This window comes from Grammomys surdaster, unplaced genomic scaffold (assembly GCF_004785775.1).
Source record: "Grammomys surdaster isolate TR1022 unplaced genomic scaffold, NIH_TR_1.0 373, whole genome shotgun sequence".
Classification (NCBI taxonomy): Eukaryota; Metazoa; Chordata; class Mammalia; order Rodentia; family Muridae; genus Grammomys; species Grammomys surdaster.
Genome location: NW_021604792.1, coordinates 11,146,648 through 11,165,152, shown reverse-complemented (window position 1 = coordinate 11,165,152; position 18,505 = coordinate 11,146,648). Strand labels below are relative to the sequence as shown.

The following is an 18,505-nucleotide window of genomic DNA, read 5'->3' as shown; positions in this document are numbered from 1 at the left end:
ATATATATATATATATATATATATATATATATATATATTTATTACTAAATGAAATCAGGCAACAGGGCTGTTTGCCTGGTACCATTTAGTAGTCATTGTATTTTCACAGCACAAAGCATCCTTTACCTCTATCTCTGATACTTCTAAGATATAGGTCTGGAGTTTCTGCCAGTAGGATCAGAAGGCAGACCCAGCATCCAAAGAGTCTAAGATGGAAACCCAATATGCCAGAGGGGCCTGGGCTGACTATACCACTGAGGGTCTTCCACCAGCACGCCCGTCAGAGCTTTTGGTGCCCATAATGCCTTTATAAGGACAACTGCTCTGCAGGTGATACCCATCTCCGAGGAAAGTATTGTTGGGAAAACATAGACATCTAAACGATTTGACCTCTGTATTTTCAAGAAGTCAGCAATCACACTTCTAGGAGAACATTATAAAATAAATAAATCATCTCTCCTTGAACGTGCGTGAAGCACGGTGTTCGTGGCAGGCATCACTTCTTCTAACCTTGATGATTCCATGTTCTTCACCCTTACACTTCTTCAAATCCATGAGTCACGCTCTGTTTATGTTGTCTCAGAACCAATTCCAGCACAGATCCAAACGTAAGGACGCCAGTCAGGAGGAGGAGCTGGGGCAGAGAAGGCAGGCCAGCAGTGGGTGCCAGGCAAAGGTCAAAATGCAAGCACAGGACATTTCAGCCAGGGCTACAAATCTCGTGACGCCTGGCGCTATTCCAACACCAGACTCCTGATTCCATAGCTCTGGAAACAGCTGGATTTTCTTCCTCTGTGTTTGTTTTGGGCATCTAGCAAGAAACTTGAAGGGGAGGGAAGAAGACATTTGTTAGAACATTCTTTGGATTAACACATTACTTTTAAGTTCAATTCTCAAAAGTTAAAACCCGACTACATTATTTTTGCCTTTCGATGGAGTTGTTTAGGAAAAGCTCAGGCGAAAAGAAGACACACAAATAAACAAAGCTTCTGTCCACCCTGATCCAGCAGGTCCTTCGCGCCGGGGGCGGGGCGGGGGTGGGGCGTCGTGATGTCACAGCACCGCCCTGGTGTTTTTGTGTTCCCAGCTCTTGGGAAAAACCACCCTATTTCTTTACCTGGTGGTCCTTTACCTTCAGGCCGCGAGTTCGCCAGGTCCTTCTCTGGACGTTTGGCCACGTAGTGCGGCGACAGGCGCGTGGGAGCTGACGCGAGTGGAGCGATTGTGATAAGGCTGACATTGACTGGGGGTGGCCAGACGCGAGACGCAGTCACCAGCGCGCCCAACAGGCCCCGTCCGGGGAGCCCCTACATCCTGAGGTCCATCATGAAGTTCCAGTATAAGGAGGACCACCCCTTCGAGTATCGGAAAAAGGAAGGTGAAAAGATTAGGAAGAAATACCCGGACCGGGTGCCGGTGAGTGGGGGCGGGGAGGGAGAGGGCAAGCTTGGGGAGTTTGGGAGCTGGTTGTCCTGGAGCTGCCAGGTAGCCTGGCGATGGCGGGTGGCCCTGGCGCAGTAGGGCCATCGGAATCACGTATTCTTGACCGGCTTTGACAAGCTTGTATCCCCAAGGCCTGTGCCCACTTTTGGCATCTCGTAAGCGCAAGCTGCGCGTGGTGGGTGAGTCAGCAGGATTCAACACCCGTGGAGGTTGGGATGTGCTCGTGGCGTGGCCTGTGTGTGCGGGGCCGACTGGTTGGGGACCCCAGAGAGGATATATTTATAGAAAACGCTGCCCAACCCTGGAACAGCAGATGAGGTGAGCCTTGTGCCCATCCATGTCCGCCCAATTGGTTCTCCATGAATCCGAGTTTCGTCCTCGTTTTCTTGAGCGTAGGAGGAAAAACTCGAGAAGCTCCTAGATTCTGCCCTACGTTTTTTTAGAATTGGAGTGGGGTGGGAAGGGGGCTCCACCAGGCCCTCAAACAAGGTCATGCTCTGCGTCACAGTCAGCCTGCCTCCTCATCATTACTGTCTTCTGGGCCATGTGAGGAAAAAGAAGGTCCTTGCCCTGCACTGTGGTGGGTGGGCCCTTGGATCTCAAGAGCCAGGACTGAGAACGGTTTCCTCCATGAGTTATACCCTAGTTTAAGCAGCTACAAGCTAGTTTATGCAGTGGGGAGAAAAATACTAAGAGAGTCTTCAGCATCCGGGTGTTTTTCACTTTACCCCCTCCCCCGCCCACTTGCCTTTTTTTTTTCCTCCTCTTTTGAAGGCTGCGCAGCAGAATTGCAAGCAAAGGATGACATTGCTTTTAAAGATGGTGGATAGAGGAGCAGGGACTTTTAAAAATCGTTCTCTTTATCCGTACAGACAATGATGTTAGATTAGCGTTCGTCTAATTCTGAAGGGTAAAAGAGCTGTGCTAATCTGATATATATTTTTTTGATGCGTAAGTAATAGGGGGAGGGGCTTCTTCCTTTTTCTTTATCTCAGCCAGGGCTATGAGAAGAAATGGAAACCCAGCAAGAGAAAGCCCTCACTCCATTTTCTGCCCTCAGCCCCATTTTTCTGTAAGGAACAAGAGAATTAACTATTCCACCGTCCTCTAGAAATTACACATACCTGTGCCAGGATGGCTGAACCAGTCGTGCCTTCTTACTACACAGTCCTTCACATGTTGTTTCCTTGAACTCAGGACCATGGAGGATAGCTTTCAAAATTTCTCTCAATTTGTCAACTCCACTTAAAATTACATATGGACCACACAGCTGGCAGCATTCTGAATGCCTTGTCTGCACAGTCACCGTCCCTCATCACTGCATTAAAATCCCTGTGCTCCAGACATGCTCTGAAGTCACCTTTGGGTGAAGCCACTACCCGCAGGTTTGACATTGCTGACTGACAGAAGGGAATTCCAGCCTTGGCTGTCATGCTTTAGGGCTTCCAGAGCCCTTGGTCTTCGGGGTTTTGATTTTTTTGTTGTTTTGTTTTTGTTTTCCAGTTTGTAGTGCAGTTAGATGAACCAGAATTAAGTGTATACCCTATAAGGTTGAGCCCTAGAAGTAGGTTAACACTTGCTGCCATCTGGAGTTCAGATGGTAGTCAGTGCCAGCCAGGAAACTTAAGGGAATGGCTGCCCATTCTTCAGAACATTAACAGAAATACGAGCTGTGACCTGTAACTGTTTTCAAATTCAGTTAAAAACCTCCGTACTTCTTCAAGACAGAGCCCCCTCTCATTCAATTGATTACTGCACTCACCCAGAATATTGCAGTTACTCTGTATTCTGTTCGTGACTTGATGCTGAATGTTTTACTTCAGTGATAATTTGTAAGCCAAGAAACCTTCACTCATCTTATGGATCCTCTGGATTTCTCTGGATTTCACCCCCAAGGTGGTGCCTCTCAGTCTGAGAGATTCTCAACCTCTCATCTGGTTGTGACATAGAACCCTGCTAAATGAGAGAGATTTGGGTGGGGGTGAGGGCAAGACTGGAGTTGGAACCCTTTGTCTGGTGTCTTCTCCATCACTGGATCGTAACAGGAGTTCTCCTGCCTTGGTCACAGGGCTGAATCTTACTATGTTCAGGTATTTACAGAAAAGCCACTAGGTTTCTAAGGCAGTCTGACTCACAACTTAAGCTTGGCCTCAGAAGAGTTGTGCGTGGGCCTTGGGAGAAGGAATCATGGGGCCTTGAAATAACAGTGTGTTGGAAACCTGTAACAGCAGGAACTGCTGGACATACTATTTTTAAACTTTTGTAAACATCCCTATGGTGTATGAGCCACTGCTACAGATGCAGAAAACAATCTCCCTCTCCTTTTGGTCGGAGTTTCCAGGTCTCTGAGTTCCTGTAGTGAATACCAGGGCTCCCTGTTTCCTGTGCTCTGTTGTTTGTAACCTGGCTTCATTCCTTCCTCCTTTTTGGTTTATCTCTTTTTCAAGTTTTTTTTTTTTTCTATTTAATTTGAAGCTTTGGCTTCACATCTGTCTACCCAAGCATTTTCTTACGGTTATTTGCATGCATTTGGGGGTGGGGAGTGGGGTATGTGGTTTGATGAAGCAACTCAGAGAGGTCAGAAACACACTGATGGTCACACAGCTTCTAGGGATACTTGTCCAATGTCTGTTTCTGCTTCTTTGCTTTTTGGTGTTTCCCATTTCTTATATCTAAGATGAGTTTTTCAAAACAAAGAATCTAATGTTGATATTCTTGTAAGATATTTTCTGTTCTCTGACCAAATATATATATAAACATCACCTAAGATTTTATGTGTCTTTTTCTTTGGTACAAAATGCATAATCTTTAAAAATGTTAGGAAAATGTTTAATGTTGACATTGAAAATCCCTTAAAATCCTAACACAGTTAATAATGAATAAATTAGTGCGTTACTCTCAGAAAATGTCATTCATTATAAAAATTCATGATAGTTTTCACTCATCAATGAACACTTTTTTGCAAAGATTGAGATCTGAGCCACATTGTGTGTGTGTGTCTGTATTTGAGAGAGTGTGTGTGAGTCATCACTGTAGCAGTGTCTGAGACAGTCAACTTCTATAGGGCAAGAAGGGTACTGGCTTCAGAAGCCTTTGTCCATGTTCTTAAGTTGGCCCCATTCTTTGGGCTGGTGGTGAGTCAGACTATCATGGTAGAAGACAGAGATCAGTCTTCTGGGTTCAATGACCTAAAACTCCCATGATGCCCCACCCCTCAAAGTTTCCACCACTTGTTCATAGCACCAGGCAGGAACACTTTTGTAACATAGTGGCCTTTGGAAGGCAGTGAAGTTCTAAACTATAATGTTGTATCTATGACAAATGGCAGCTCCCCCTTTGTGTATGTGTGTGTGCATTTGTGAGGGAGCATGTGTGTGATTAGTCTGCATGTGTGTGGAGGCCAGATGTTGATGTCTTGTACAGTTCTTGCTTACTCTTCACATTACCCAGTATGAACCCAGAGCTTACCACTTTAGTTACTCCAGCCAGACAGCTTGATCCAGGGATCCCCAGTTAATGCCTTCCCAGCATGGGGACTGCACATCCACTAGGTAGTCACATGGATTTTAGGGATCAGAACTCAGTCTTCACACTTTCACAGAGAGTGCTTTTATGACTGCTTCATCTCCTAGGTTCATAAATAGTATTTCAGAGGAAAAATAAAATGAACAGGTCGTCAGACACATCTTAGAAACACAAAATATCTTTTTGATTCTCCAGTAAATTTTGTAGGGTAAATGCCATTTGCAGTCCTTTATAATTTGTAGTTACTTAAGCTCAAGGAGTATTAGAAATGGAGACTGAAACATGACATTGAGCCTGGACAGTGTGGGCAAGTTTCAGGTGTGAAATGAAAAAGACAATACTAGGGTGTCAGGTTTTCATCCCTACACTCCTGTTCTTCTAGGTCATCGTGGAGAAGGCTCCTAAAGCCAGGGTCCCTGATCTGGATAAGAGGAAGTATCTTGTGCCCTCCGACCTCACTGGTAATAGTCTTTCTCTCTTCTGACCCTTCATTCCAGGCAAAGCATTCTTGATCTTTAAGTCTAAGTTGGTGACTATACATGGGTTCTCACTGTATGTGTGTGTTGTGGCCATGCATGGTTTTCTTCAGGGAGCTGGCCAGTGCAGATAGGCACACTCTGTCCTCCTATTTCCCGTTCTGTTTGGTATTTCCCAATGCCATACCCATGTGCCTTAGTCATGGAGACACAGGAAAGCAGTAGTCTGGGAGTAAAGACCAACAGTTTGTAATTTATACCACTTTAAAAATCAGCCATGGCATCCTGAGGTCGATCAATTTGTACCAGTGCCAGCCGTGTCTTGGGAGGATCAAATTTCAGAGATTTATATCTAAATACTTTATCTTTAAACATGTTTCAAGGATGAAAACTGCAAGCCCTAGCCTACTTTTTGTTTTGAATTATACATAGACTTTACCTTGTTCTTAAAGAAGTACCAGGTGCTTTCAACATGCCCTGGAAAGATTCTTTTATATACAGTGTTCATGCATTTGTCTTTCAGCCTCCCAGAAGCTTCATTGTTTGCAGGGAAAAGTTGCTTGGGGTCATTGCCCCAACACTGGACCCCATGGTACTGGGAGGGCCAGAGTCCAGTGGATCTCTTCCTAGTGTTAGCTCTAGGGTGCAATTGGAGATGGAAATAAATCAGGGGTCCATTTAGATGGGAATGCTTGGATCTACGTCGTACTCCCCCACAATAGTCATTAGGTTGGGTGGGTTTGCTAATGTTGTGTCTGAAGATGGATGAGGAGAAAGAGAGGGGAGGCGGTCCCACTGTGATGGGTCAGGCACTGTTACAGGCCCCCGTTTCTATTTTCCCACCATGGTTCTCGGACAGCATCTGGGTCTTAAAAGCTTGTACTTACACACAATAGACTTTTGTTTTGTTTTCTGAGATTTCTTCTACTAATCCTTTTTTATTTCTTGACCTGCTCTGTTTCCTTCCTGTAGTTGGCCAGTTCTACTTCTTAATCCGGAAGAGGATCCACCTGAGACCTGAGGACGCCTTATTCTTCTTTGTCAACAACACTATCCCTCCCACCAGTGCTACCATGGGCCAGCTGTATGAGGTAATGGTCTTGGTCACAATACCCAGTAGCCTGGTGTCCCCTAGCTCTGGTTCCAGGGTTTGTTAAACACCTGGGAAGTAGGGCAGGAGGTGGTATTTATGGGGATCCTCTTACACACAGCAGTGTGAAGCTGGGAGATTAGATATCCCTTGTCCTTTAGGGACTGAGCACCTACTCGATTTAATCTTTTGAAATCTCTCTTTAGTCTTGCCTGTCTGTAGTACTTTATTGCCAGCTCCAGTGGTTCTTGATAGCAAAGCATCCCCGTGCCCACCGTCCTGTTACTTTCTCTGGAACCATAATTTGTTAATAAACTGTGGACTCCAGTCCCTGCCTGTCAGCCATCCACATCTAGCAATAGATGGAGAAAAGAAACACCAGCAAGGCTTGACTCCTTTTCGGTCTGAACCTGGAGCCCTGTCTTCATGGTTAGTTCCCACATAAACTGTCAAGATTATTCGGATTTTGACAGCCACATCTGGAAGCTCTCTAGAACAAACTGAAGACCACTAAGAGTTCCTGTTATCTGAGTACAGGGAATGAGTTAAAATATAAAGTTGAGGTAGAATCTGTAGTAAGGACTTCAAATGCAAAAAAAAAATGTGATCAAAGATTGTGACCGTACTACTCCTTGAACAATGTCACACAAGATACTGCCTTCCCGTTGTGCCCCAATAATTAGTCAGAAGCACATCTAGTAACCCCCTTATTCTACAGCACATATTCCCCTTGAGTCTGTTTGTCAGTAGGTGTTTTGCGGTATCTACTCTCCTTGCTAGAGTGAGGAGTTCTTTTTTTTTTTTTAATGTGTGTGTATGCATGCTAGTGTACATATTTGTGGGCACACAGGTAGACATCAGAGGACAATGTCAGGGTGTTTCCTCAAGAACATTGTGTGCCTCTCTTGAGACAAGGTCTCTCATGGGCTTAGAACACCAATAGGCTGGCCTACCAGGCCATTGAGCCACAGGGACTACTCCTGACCTCCCCAGTGCTGGAGTTACAAGCACACAGCATCACAGGTGCCATTTTTATCTGGATTCTAGGAATTGAACTCAGGTCCTTTGGGCTTGCAAGGCAAGCTTTTACTGATTGACCCATCCCCCCTGTATCCCGCAGCCTAAGAATAATATTTTTTTCAAGGTAAAAATTATTTCCCAATATTTTGTTTGTGAAAGGTTTGAAAGCATGCCAAAAGCTTGCAAGAATTTCACTGATAGTACTGGGCGCCTTCCCAGGGCTTTACAGCTCACACAGTGTGCTCTACGAGTGTTTTCACATTTAATTCTTTTATCCATCTGTGTTCATCTTTGAAGATCTTTTTTGTTCTGTTTCACTTTGGGTCTCTGAGTTGGGGTCTTGACAGGAAGCTCAGGCTAGCTTGGAATTTGCCAGGTAGCCCAGGCTGGCTTGAAACTTTAATGTTCCTACCTTAGCCTCCCACGTGCTGGGATTGCAGGTGTACATCATTTCACCCAGACAGGTTTTTTTTTTGTTGTTTTTTGTTTTTTGTTTGTTTTTTTTTGGTGTCTTTTACTAGCATATGTTCATTATATAAATCGGCAGTAAATTTGCTTACAGAGCATGGACACCTTTTCCAGTGCCTATACTACTATAGAAGATGACCCCTTGTCCCCCTCAACCGTCAACCATGTATAGATCCTGAGAAAGGGGCGGGGCCTTAGGAACCTGTTCCCAGTCATGATGGAATGTTGTTGATAGGCCTGATTTTGGGGAGAACCAGTGCAAATCAACCAGAGTGGCTTGTGAGTTCAGGATTATAACAGCCATTTCATGCCCAAAAGCCAGCATTCCACACCTGTCCTCACCCTTCCTCTGAGTCTTACATTCTTCTTCCCTGAGCATTGGAGGGGGCCATTTAGATGAACTGTGTATGGCCAGGCATTAAGTAATCCTGTATTGTCCATACTTTGACCAATTATCAGGCTCTGTAGCCACTGCTGACCACTGCAAACAGAAATGTCTGTGACTAAAGCTGACCGTAGAACAATTTTTTTTTAAGAGTAAGGCTTACTCAGGTTATTTTTCTGCTGTTGGTGAGATCCATTCTCTATGAAAACTTGTGTTTGTGAAGTCCGAGCTCAATGTGTAGTTGATAACCACTTCTTATTCTTTGTTCCTTTTGTTGTTGTTTGTTTTCCTTTTTCCTAGTGCCAAAACTTGAACTCAGGACCTCACATATTTGAAGGCAAATGCTCTACCACTGGGCTGCACCCCAAGTCCTGTTCCATATTTTAAATGGGAATAATGCTGACTTCCACGCCTCCTTTACATGATTGTTCGAGGCTCAGAATCATAGAGATTATAAACATGAGTGTTTAATATTTTCTGAATTGTCTTCTTGTTTCCTCTTTTAGGACAACCACGAGGAAGACTATTTTCTGTATGTGGCCTACAGTGATGAAAGTGTCTATGGGAAATGAGGCAGAAGCCCAGCAGATGGGAGCACCTGGACTTGGGGGTAGGGGAGGGGTGCGTGTGGGACTTGGGGAACCAGAGGGAGGGCTCCCAACCATGGAGGAGACGCAAGGTGAAGACATCAGGAAACATCACACCGCACACGCTGTCGTCTTTTTTTCACAAGCTCAATTGTTACTTTTCTCTGCTTCCTCAGCCCAGGAAGAACTTGTGTTGATTGGCTGTGAGAGCGGGGTAGGGACGACATGATTCACAGCCTTGCCGTGAGCTTTCTCTCGTGTAGTTTCATCAGAGGTTTGGGAGGAGGGCAGATGGCCGCTAGAGAAGAATACAGTTCAGCAGCAACTCCCGTCTCTTTGGGCAGAGGTTTGATTTTTTTTTGGAATTTGTTCAAGCCACACAGGCAAAAGGGGAAAGAATGCTGTAGGGGACCATACCTAAGGGACCAAAAGATTCCCACTATCACTGAAGCATTGCGACCCCTGACCTCTGTCTCCAATTCCTCCCTCTCCTAGTCCTTTTCATCCACCCAGGTGTCATAGCACCGCCCAGTTGTGGCAGTGGACATGCGCACAGATGTTTAGACGGAGTCCTCTTGGAAAATGGGGTTGTGCGGGAACGTGGTTATGATTGCCAGCCGTTTGGATGGCATTAAGCTGGAGTTCAGGTTTGAAGATGTCCTGCTCCTCATCTCATAAGTACCTTGGACTTTCAGGAGCCTCAGGATCAGTCCTCTAGCATTTCCTTCACCCTTTTCATGTACAGGGACAACGTGTCGTGTCTGTGTGTGGAGGGTCCGGGTTACAAGGTAAGCTAGGTTGCACACCTGTCCCTCATCCTCCCCCTGCTGCACTCCCTTCGGTCTCACACGTACTGGAATGCTAACCGATGGCCAGCTGTCTCCCTCCGTGGCATCTGCTATTCAGAGAAGATGGAGCGAGGGGCACCAGAGTTTCATGGGGGCTTTACTCATTCATTTCATTTAGGGACTCTGTGGGGGGGAGGGGCAGGAATTGCATTCTCACATGACATTTCAATTCATCTCTACAAATGGAGAGCGTCCTCCCTGTTGGGAGCAAACTGTATGTCTGCTTTGTCAGCTTCAGGTTTTGGTACTTTGAAGTCAATGCTGTCAGGCCAGGGAAATAAAATAATTGCTTATCTTAAAAATCTACCTGGATTCAGAATTTGGTGCCTTTTGTTTGTTTGTTTGTTTGGTTGGTTGGTTTACATTTAAGTGAAGGTGATGTGGACACCTGAGTTTTTAAAGAAGTTGAAGTGGGTGTGGGGTTGGCAGTGCTTACATGGGTCAGATGTATACATGTCCATCTCGTTGTTGCCTGTGGGTGGATGTCACAGTGTATTGCTCCTCATGTGTTTCAGTGTTCATGTTTTTCTGCCTGGTGTGTGAGTGCCCAGTTGCTGCTTCATCTGTTTCTTAAAGCTAAAATCTGCCTGCCTCACAGGTCGGGGTGGGGTAAGGGGTTGGGGAGGAGGTGTCTTCAGTCTTGTCCTAGATTTGACTGGCAGCCATGTATGGGGTTCGTCATGAGCAGGTGCCTCAAGAAGATTCTGCTGAGCCTTCAAGTCTGCTGTTTAGGTAGGGCTTTGCTGTGAATCCTAAACACAACTTATTCTCTCTATTATGCTTCAAGAGATGCCAATATCTTCCAAAACAGGAGATAGTACATGTATGTACATGTAGCTGTGTATGGATCTTTGATTAAGTCAGGAAGACTATGTGGTTAGGCTGGGGAGTTGGAAATCATTGAGAACAAACAGCCAGGACATGAGTGAGCCCTCAATCCCATTTCTAACTCTCTGATCTCTTGGCAACTCCACACCTAGGTGGTGGTTTCCTCTTTATTTTTTTTATTTATGTTTTTCAATTAATTTTTTAATTGGATATTTTATTAACATTTCAGATGTTATCCCCTTTCCCCATTCTTGTCCACCCAGAAACCCCCTATCCTATCCCCCCTCCTCCTGCTTCTGAGGATGTGCCCCCACCCACCCACCCACCCACTCCCACCTCCCGGTCCTTGAATTACCCACACTGGAGCATCCAGCCTTCATGGGACCAAGTGTTTCCTCTCCCACCTATGCTGGACAAGGCCATCCTTCCCTACATAAACAGATGGAGCCATGGGTCCCTCCTTATGTGCTCCCAGGCTGGTGGTTTAGACCCTGGGAGCTCTGGTTGGTTGGTATTGTTGTTCTCCCCATGGGGTCCACAAACCCCTTCATCTCCTTCAGTCTTTTCTCTAACTTCCCCATTGGGAACTTCATGATCAGTTCAGTGGTTAGCTGTGAGCATCTGCCTCTGAATATGTCAGACTCTGGCAGACCTCTAAGGAGACAACTATAGAGTCACTCAGAAAAGAATTAGGAAGTCATAGAAGATCTATGCCAGGATTCTACCAACAATCAAACTGCCCACTGAAGTGATGGAGAAAATCCAGTTAGGACTGAGAGGAAAGAGGGAAAGACAGCCTGAAAACAGCCCTGAAAACAACAAAAGCATTTTTTTTTTTAAAGATAATGGAAATGCTTTGAAAAGTGTCCTACCGGTGCAGTGAAAATGAATGCCTGTTACCGAAATGGGAGTGTGTTATTACCTGACAGAGCCAAGTGAAGGCTGGTGTTTGGAATGTTGAGACGAAAAGTATATTGGGAAACTATTACCCACCACGTATGAATAAGTTCTCAAAGACACACAGCAGAGCCTGCATCCTCTGGGGCTCATCTGAAACACTGCAGGCCTTGCTGAACTGGACTTTTGAATTCAGGGACTATCTCCCAAAAGGCCCTAGGTTATTCGAGTCCCACTTTCTGTTGGATTTTTCAGATGAGAAAAAAAATATTATTAGATAGGACGTTACTATTTTAGACCAGTATCATTTTACACATACATAATTTTAATTAGCTATGTTTAGACACAGTGCCCCTCTTAGAACTTGGTGCCGGTTCTTAACACAGTGTCTTAGCACTTCATAGTTGCCTGAGTCTTGGAAAGTGACTTAACGCCCTCAGGCCTTTGTGAACAGAGGTTTCCTGTGAACAGAAAGAAGCATGAGAAATGTCCTGGAATCCGGGGCTCTGTGTTCCATGTCACACTAATTGACTAACTCCAGATCTGTTGTCAGGATGGACTTGAAATGATATATGAGACAAATTCATTCTTTCCTTTAGAGAACATGCCACTTCAACCTCAGAGACAAGTCTAGTTTTGTATTTGCTGGAAAGGTCTTGAATATGCAAGGGTCAGTTTGGAGGTTTGCCAAGGGCAATCTTTTCTTATCACTAGTTCTTTCTCTCACTGCTGCCAGGTTCCCTAATAAACAAAAACAGCTGGTCAGTTTCCTTATCTTGAGAGTAGAAATCTCCATCAACAGATGTACAATGATGGTACATCTGGGCTGTGTGTCCCCATCCGGCCGTCAGCCCTGTGTGAATGGAGGCTAAACAGAACTTCATTTCTGAATACCATGCTGTAGTCTATTTTTCTTCTAATTCTAAATTGCTTGCTCCCCTCAAAGCATACTGAACCTATATAAGGGCTATACTATATTGTATATTCAGAGGCTAAGATTACAAAGTAACAAAACACTACCTTAAGAAATGTAAGCAGTGCTTAGTCCAATGAGCATGCTGCCTGGCATACTAACAGCAGCCACTAGGTGACTCTCCAGAGTCACGTGCTCTTTCCTGAGCACTGAACTTATCCCCAGGAAATGACCCTTTGGGAATACTAGCATTAAGATTGTAATTCCATTTATAGTGGCTATGAGATGATTTTAAAGCTGTGTGGCAGGAGAGTGTGGATATACATGCCTGGGGAAACAATATCAAATCAGCTTCAACAATGGAAACATCCAAGCATTCGGAAAAACAACCTGGTTGATAATTCCTTCAATCTAGCTTTCACTTTGTATGCTTTTTCTCAATGTGAGTATCAGCTCATAGCTTCACACGTGCTAGGTAAGCAAGCATCCTCTCACTTGGCTGTATCCACAGCCCTCTATCGAAACCATTACTCAACTATCTCTGCATTTTTACTTGGCAGATTTAAACAAGAACCAAGTGCTCATTTATTAGCTGTGTGAAGCCACTCCATGTTTTCTGGAGCTGGCTGGTAGTGGCTCTCACTGGTTCTAAGGTGAGCTGTTTTCTCAGTGCATCCTGAGTAATTTTTTTTTTCCTGTTGCCCTCCTGCCTCCCCTCTTTGCCTCTGTGTTATTTCAGTGCATGATCTATGATCAAATTCAGCCTATAGCTTGTTTTCTTGGGAACAGCTGGAAAACGATTTTTCTCAGCTAGCAGAATAATTGGGCCAACGAGCTAACTAATGAAAGATGATACAAATACCAGAGCCTTTACTCCCAAACCAGTAGACTTGTAATGTGTACTTGATTGCCCCATTGTGTTACAGACCCTACTTCTAACACTTCTTACATTTCTGAGAACTTTGGTTCTTTGTAAACACACATGATCAGAGCAGTTACAGTGAGTGGTGAGGGAATGAAGTAGCAGGACGTGGTCACCCTGAGAAGGGACCGCATTTTACCAGACCATCGGCAGGCATGCAGTTTCACCTGTGATTGATGACCTATGGCATTGTGTATGTTCTGCATCACGGGCCTTATATACTGCACTCCAGTTTGTAACTGCAGCTTATTTAAAGCATGGTAGGACTGAAGGTTACTAAGCTCTGTGGCCTGTGGGATGGTTCAATGAGTAGATGCACTTCCTGCCAGGTATGGCCTTCTGAGTTCCATCTCCAGGTTCCACAATGTGGAAGGAGAGAACTGACACCTGTAAGTTGTCTTCTGCCCTCAGGATCACAAATGATTGCTTGTGCAGGCAACACGCGCGCACACACACACACACACACACACACACAGAGTAATAGAGTTACTTAGCTCCTAAAATTCTCACAGATTAAACAACTTTTTTTATCCTTCTTTGCATACATTAACCAGATTTCTCTGTGACACTTTCACACTTGAAAACTACATACTTTGATCTTATTTACTTATTTGCCTTTCTTATCACTGTGTCCTCTCCCTTTTCCCTTACATTCTTGTAGCTCCTTTCGCTTTCATACCCACCCCCCAACTCTAGCATCCATATTAAACATGTTCTTACAAACAGAAACAAAGTTTACCTAAAAAAAGATGTCTACATTATGTCAGGAATGTTCTCCCAAGTTACTGTTTTTTTTTATTATTATCACTGCTAATGGAAAATGCAGGATGTGGTAAGATCAGGGTGACTGGGGCAGGAGTTTGTTGAAGAGGAAACCTAGAAAAATCTGATGTGAAGCTCAGCAGTGCACACTCTCTCTTAGACCCCTGTTTACCACTCATTGTCTGCGTTGGTAGCAGCCATTTATCAAAGGGAAATCATTTTCCACAGCAGTGTGTGAAAGCTAGCTCTGGGATGCAGTAAACTGGTAGCATTTCACCCCCACTAGGACAGAATATCAAAATTTTTAGACTTATTTTAGTGTTTTCATAGTATTCTGATAATATAAGATATTCAAATACACTGTATGCTCATGAACAAGTACCATCAATTTCCAAGGGGTTGAGTTTTCTAGAGGAAGTTATGGCCCCAGAACTGCTTGCTTGGCAAAGCTTTCTCCCATCTGTGTTCAGGTTAACGCTCTGGAAAAGCCAATTACAAAAATGGCACACGATAAAAAGGTCTTTTCACCTTTTAAAAATAGATTTATTACTTATGTACACATGTTTTTGGGTATCCATGGACACCAGGTGACATCAGACCCCCTGAATCTGGAGTTGCAGTTGGTTGTGAGTTATGTGACCTGGATACTGAGAACTGAACTCCATGAGAGCAGTGCCTGCTCTGAGTCCCTGAGCCATCTTTCCAGCCTCTGTTTTGCCTTCTTGAAATCCTTAACTAGCAAGTCTTCTGGGGTCCTACATTTCTTAATTACTCCTGGGTAAGCAAGAAATGGACTATAGATGGTAGGTGGGAGTGTGGAGTTAGGAAGAGAGAACAAACCCTTGGGTCAACTAGATTTCCATCTCCCTTTGCAATGCCTTGCAGAGGCTTGGCTTTTGTAGGAGTGTATATAGAAATTGTGCTAGCTAACAATAAACTCACTTTTGACAAAAAAAAATCACAGGGTAAATAATATACAGGGTAAATAATGTACTGACTACAGTTGTAGGGGAATGGCCAATATTTTCTAAGGACTTGTGTTGAATTGACAGAGTTGAGTTTAAACCCACGTCTCCCTGCACAGTTCATGATGGATCCTCATGATGGATCAAGGCATATTTGGATGTTTTGATTAGTCTGTGTGAGTTTTAAAAGGGGAAATTTCTGACACTACTAAATGTTTCAATTTTCTTTTGTGATGTCCCTTTCCCCTGGGATGGTTGTGTTTGCTATCACCGACACCTCAGGTTATTTTATATCAACAGCCAGCCCTCTTCTACTGTTTCTTGTATGGACCAGTTTTTGTCCTACCTACGTAATGAGTTCTACAGGAGGACCTCTGCATGAGGATTATAGACATCCTCAAATGACATAGTCATTATAGTATTTTATTCTACCTTAGTATAAAAGCCCTGATTTGGATTAAGGACTGCCTCCTCCGACCCAGGCTGCTCCTGCCTCCACTCCTCATCAACTGGGCATGGTCTTCATCCAAGACAGCTTCTTTGGTCATGTGATCATAAAGTGATCAAGGACAGATCAACTTTCTCTTAATAGTCTCTGAAGCTTTTAAGGAGTTCTATTGTGTCTTCTGGATAGAACTTGTAAACACTACAGCTGCAGGAGTTGGGAAATGGTTTTTATTCTGGGCAGTCACTGATGTGACTTTAATTTTATGACTTTGGAAAAGAGATAAATGGATATATATATATATATATTCATATATATAATATGTATATTATATATTATATATGAATATATCTGAATATATATATTATAGAGATATACACTAGATATAGAGATATACATCTAATAGATATAGAGATATTGGGATGTATATATATTCCCTTATCTCCTCCAATATTATCTTGGAAATTGTATAAGTTAAGTATTCTTGTATTTAATTACAAAAAATCATTCTTGTATTTTTTCACATTTTTCATTTTTTTTAACCCCAATTACATCTTAGTTTTTGCAAGGCCTGGGACAGTGTGTTCTCTGTGGTATTAGAAACTGGAACTGTGTAGGAGCCAATGACTATCAGAAAGGCCCGAGTAAATGAGCATATGAATTCACTTGCTTTCTGAGCACATTCACTTTAGTTTTTCAAGTTGCTCTATACTTGCCATTAAATATTAAGCACTAGTTGTTCTACCAAAGAATACTTATTTAGCCAAAATGACTTTCAATTCAAATGTGTTAATTTTTCACCATTGTAACAAAACACTGGAGCTGCATCAACTGCCACCATGAAGCTGAGAGAGAGGAGGCAGCCAAGGACCCAATAACCCCTTCAAGAGTGCGCCACCAATGACTTAATGCCTTACTTCTGAACGTTGGAAAACTTCCCAATAGTGCCTCAGGCTGGGTCCAAGGCAGGTTTATTTCATGGATAGCTAAGATCGAAGCTCGAACACTCTGCCCCTGCTCCCTGAAGGCTCATGTCTAGATCACAATACATATGACATGTGGCCCATCTCTGAGTTCCCCAAAGCTTAACAGTTCCTTTACAGATCAAAAGCCCTTGTTCAACTCCCTTGAGTCTCAAGGAGAACTCAGCTGAGAGTCTTCATGAAAAAGAAAAAAAAGGAATTTATATCCGTACAGGATAAAATTGACAGTGTTTGTTCTTAAAGGAAAAAAACTGGGAAAATAATGAGAAGCTAGCCCAAAGCAAGATTTAAATCCAATAGGGCCTAGTATATGGGATTCATACAATGTGGCTCTAAAACCTTGAACAATTTACTCCTATAATTGTACTGGATGCCGCACAGATGGCATTCTTGGCCTGGCTCTGTTCACTGCCCATTCTTTTCCTAGTAGGCATTTCATGTTCTTGTCTTCTCTAACTCCCAGTGGTGTCCACTGTACTTTGGCCTCATTTACTGAGCTTTCTGAGTCTCCATAAAGACCTCAGTGAACACATAGAGAGGTTACACATTGACCTCCCAGGCTTTCCTTTGAAATTCCAATGGAAGCCTCTACGACTCTTTGTTTTCTGCCATTGTGGTACAATTATAAATAAATGAATCATATTTAATAATTACTTGGCAATAATTGAGGTTTATAAATTCACATGGTCAGTTTATTGTGAGGCCGCTAAGCGTTCCAGTTACTTTTACGAATTACAATGCTAATTTTTAGGAGGCATGTATTTGCTTATGGTCACAGATAAGCACTAGGAAAACCATGGATGTTAAACAAAAAAGGTTGTTTCTTCAGGAGAGAGATGTATGACTCCTTTCTTTCAGAAGGCTGGGAGCCAGGTGGATAATTGGCTGCTGTCCTTTGCACTATCTGTGTGGCCAGGGCACACTGGCTCCCCAGACCCTTATCATGAGCTTGATTATCTTAGTGAATATATAGTGCTCTCCTTTCCCAGGCTCTCATCATATACTTTGTTTACCTTGAATCTCTTTCCTTAGTTCATCTATAGAACCTACGTTTATGGCAAATATCATGTGTGCTTTACAAGGGCTTTTGAGGAAAGCATGTCTTAAGCTTTGCTGTGCACATTGGATTGAGTTAAATATCACCAGGAAAATTTTATCCAACCCGTTCACTGCTTAAATATGCTTAAAATAAACTACCCAGTGTCAGACTCTCAAAGTTTGAACCAACACTGGCTACTGAGTCTTGTTGAACTGAATTTCCTTCTTGCTTCATCTGAAGAAACACTCTGCTTGCTGTGATGTTTACAGCCCCTCACCTCACAACTTGTGCCCACCATGAGGAACCTGACCCTCAGAGGAGGGGGGGTGGAGAGATTGCTCAGTGGTTAGAGATTTCTCAGTGGTTAGAGTACTGGCTGCTCTTCCAGAGGACCCCCAGGGTTCAATTCCCAGCACTCACATGCACTCACATGGCAGCTCACAACTATTTGTAACTCTAGTTCCAGAGGATCTGACACCTTCACACAGACACATACACAGGCAAAATACCAATGAACATGAAACAAAAATAAATTTAAAAATATTTTTTTCTTTCTTTAAATAGAAAGAGTAGATAGGAGATCAGTCCCCTCTGTAAGAGGGCTGAAGCACCGAGAGAATAAAGTAAATGTGGGTTCTCTGTTTTCTGACACAGAGCATTTCATACAATTCTCGAGATGTTAAAATCTAGAGGAGCAAAAGTACTCAGAGCAATTTTGTACAAGTTACTATAGAGTTTAACCCTTGATTTCTTGAACAAGAGACCATAGATGGAGATAACTGCATGAGCACAGGAGCTAGTGTAAAAGACTCCATGAAAGGGGAGATAAAATCCCTGCAAGTTATTTTGCCATCTGGAGTATAATAATGTATTGCTTCAACCCTAACAAGAGGATAATTTTTAAAGAGG

The 18,505-nt window shown here is 43.4% G+C and overlaps 1 protein-coding gene across 1 annotated transcript; it reads left to right on the top strand.

The window, feature by feature from the left end:
• The first annotated feature begins 1,054 nt into the window (after positions 1-1,054).
• Positions 1,055-10,148, top strand: Gabarapl1 (GABA type A receptor associated protein like 1). The gene is made up of 4 exons (XM_028781031.1): positions 1,055-1,416; positions 5,351-5,429; positions 6,417-6,535; positions 8,914-10,148. Exons 1-4 carry the CDS (start codon positions 1,327-1,329, stop codon positions 8,977-8,979), a joined length of 354 nt encoding a protein of 117 aa, XP_028636864.1. The 5' UTR covers positions 1,055-1,326; the 3' UTR covers positions 8,980-10,148.
• Positions 10,149-18,505: the final 8,357 nt, after the last annotated feature.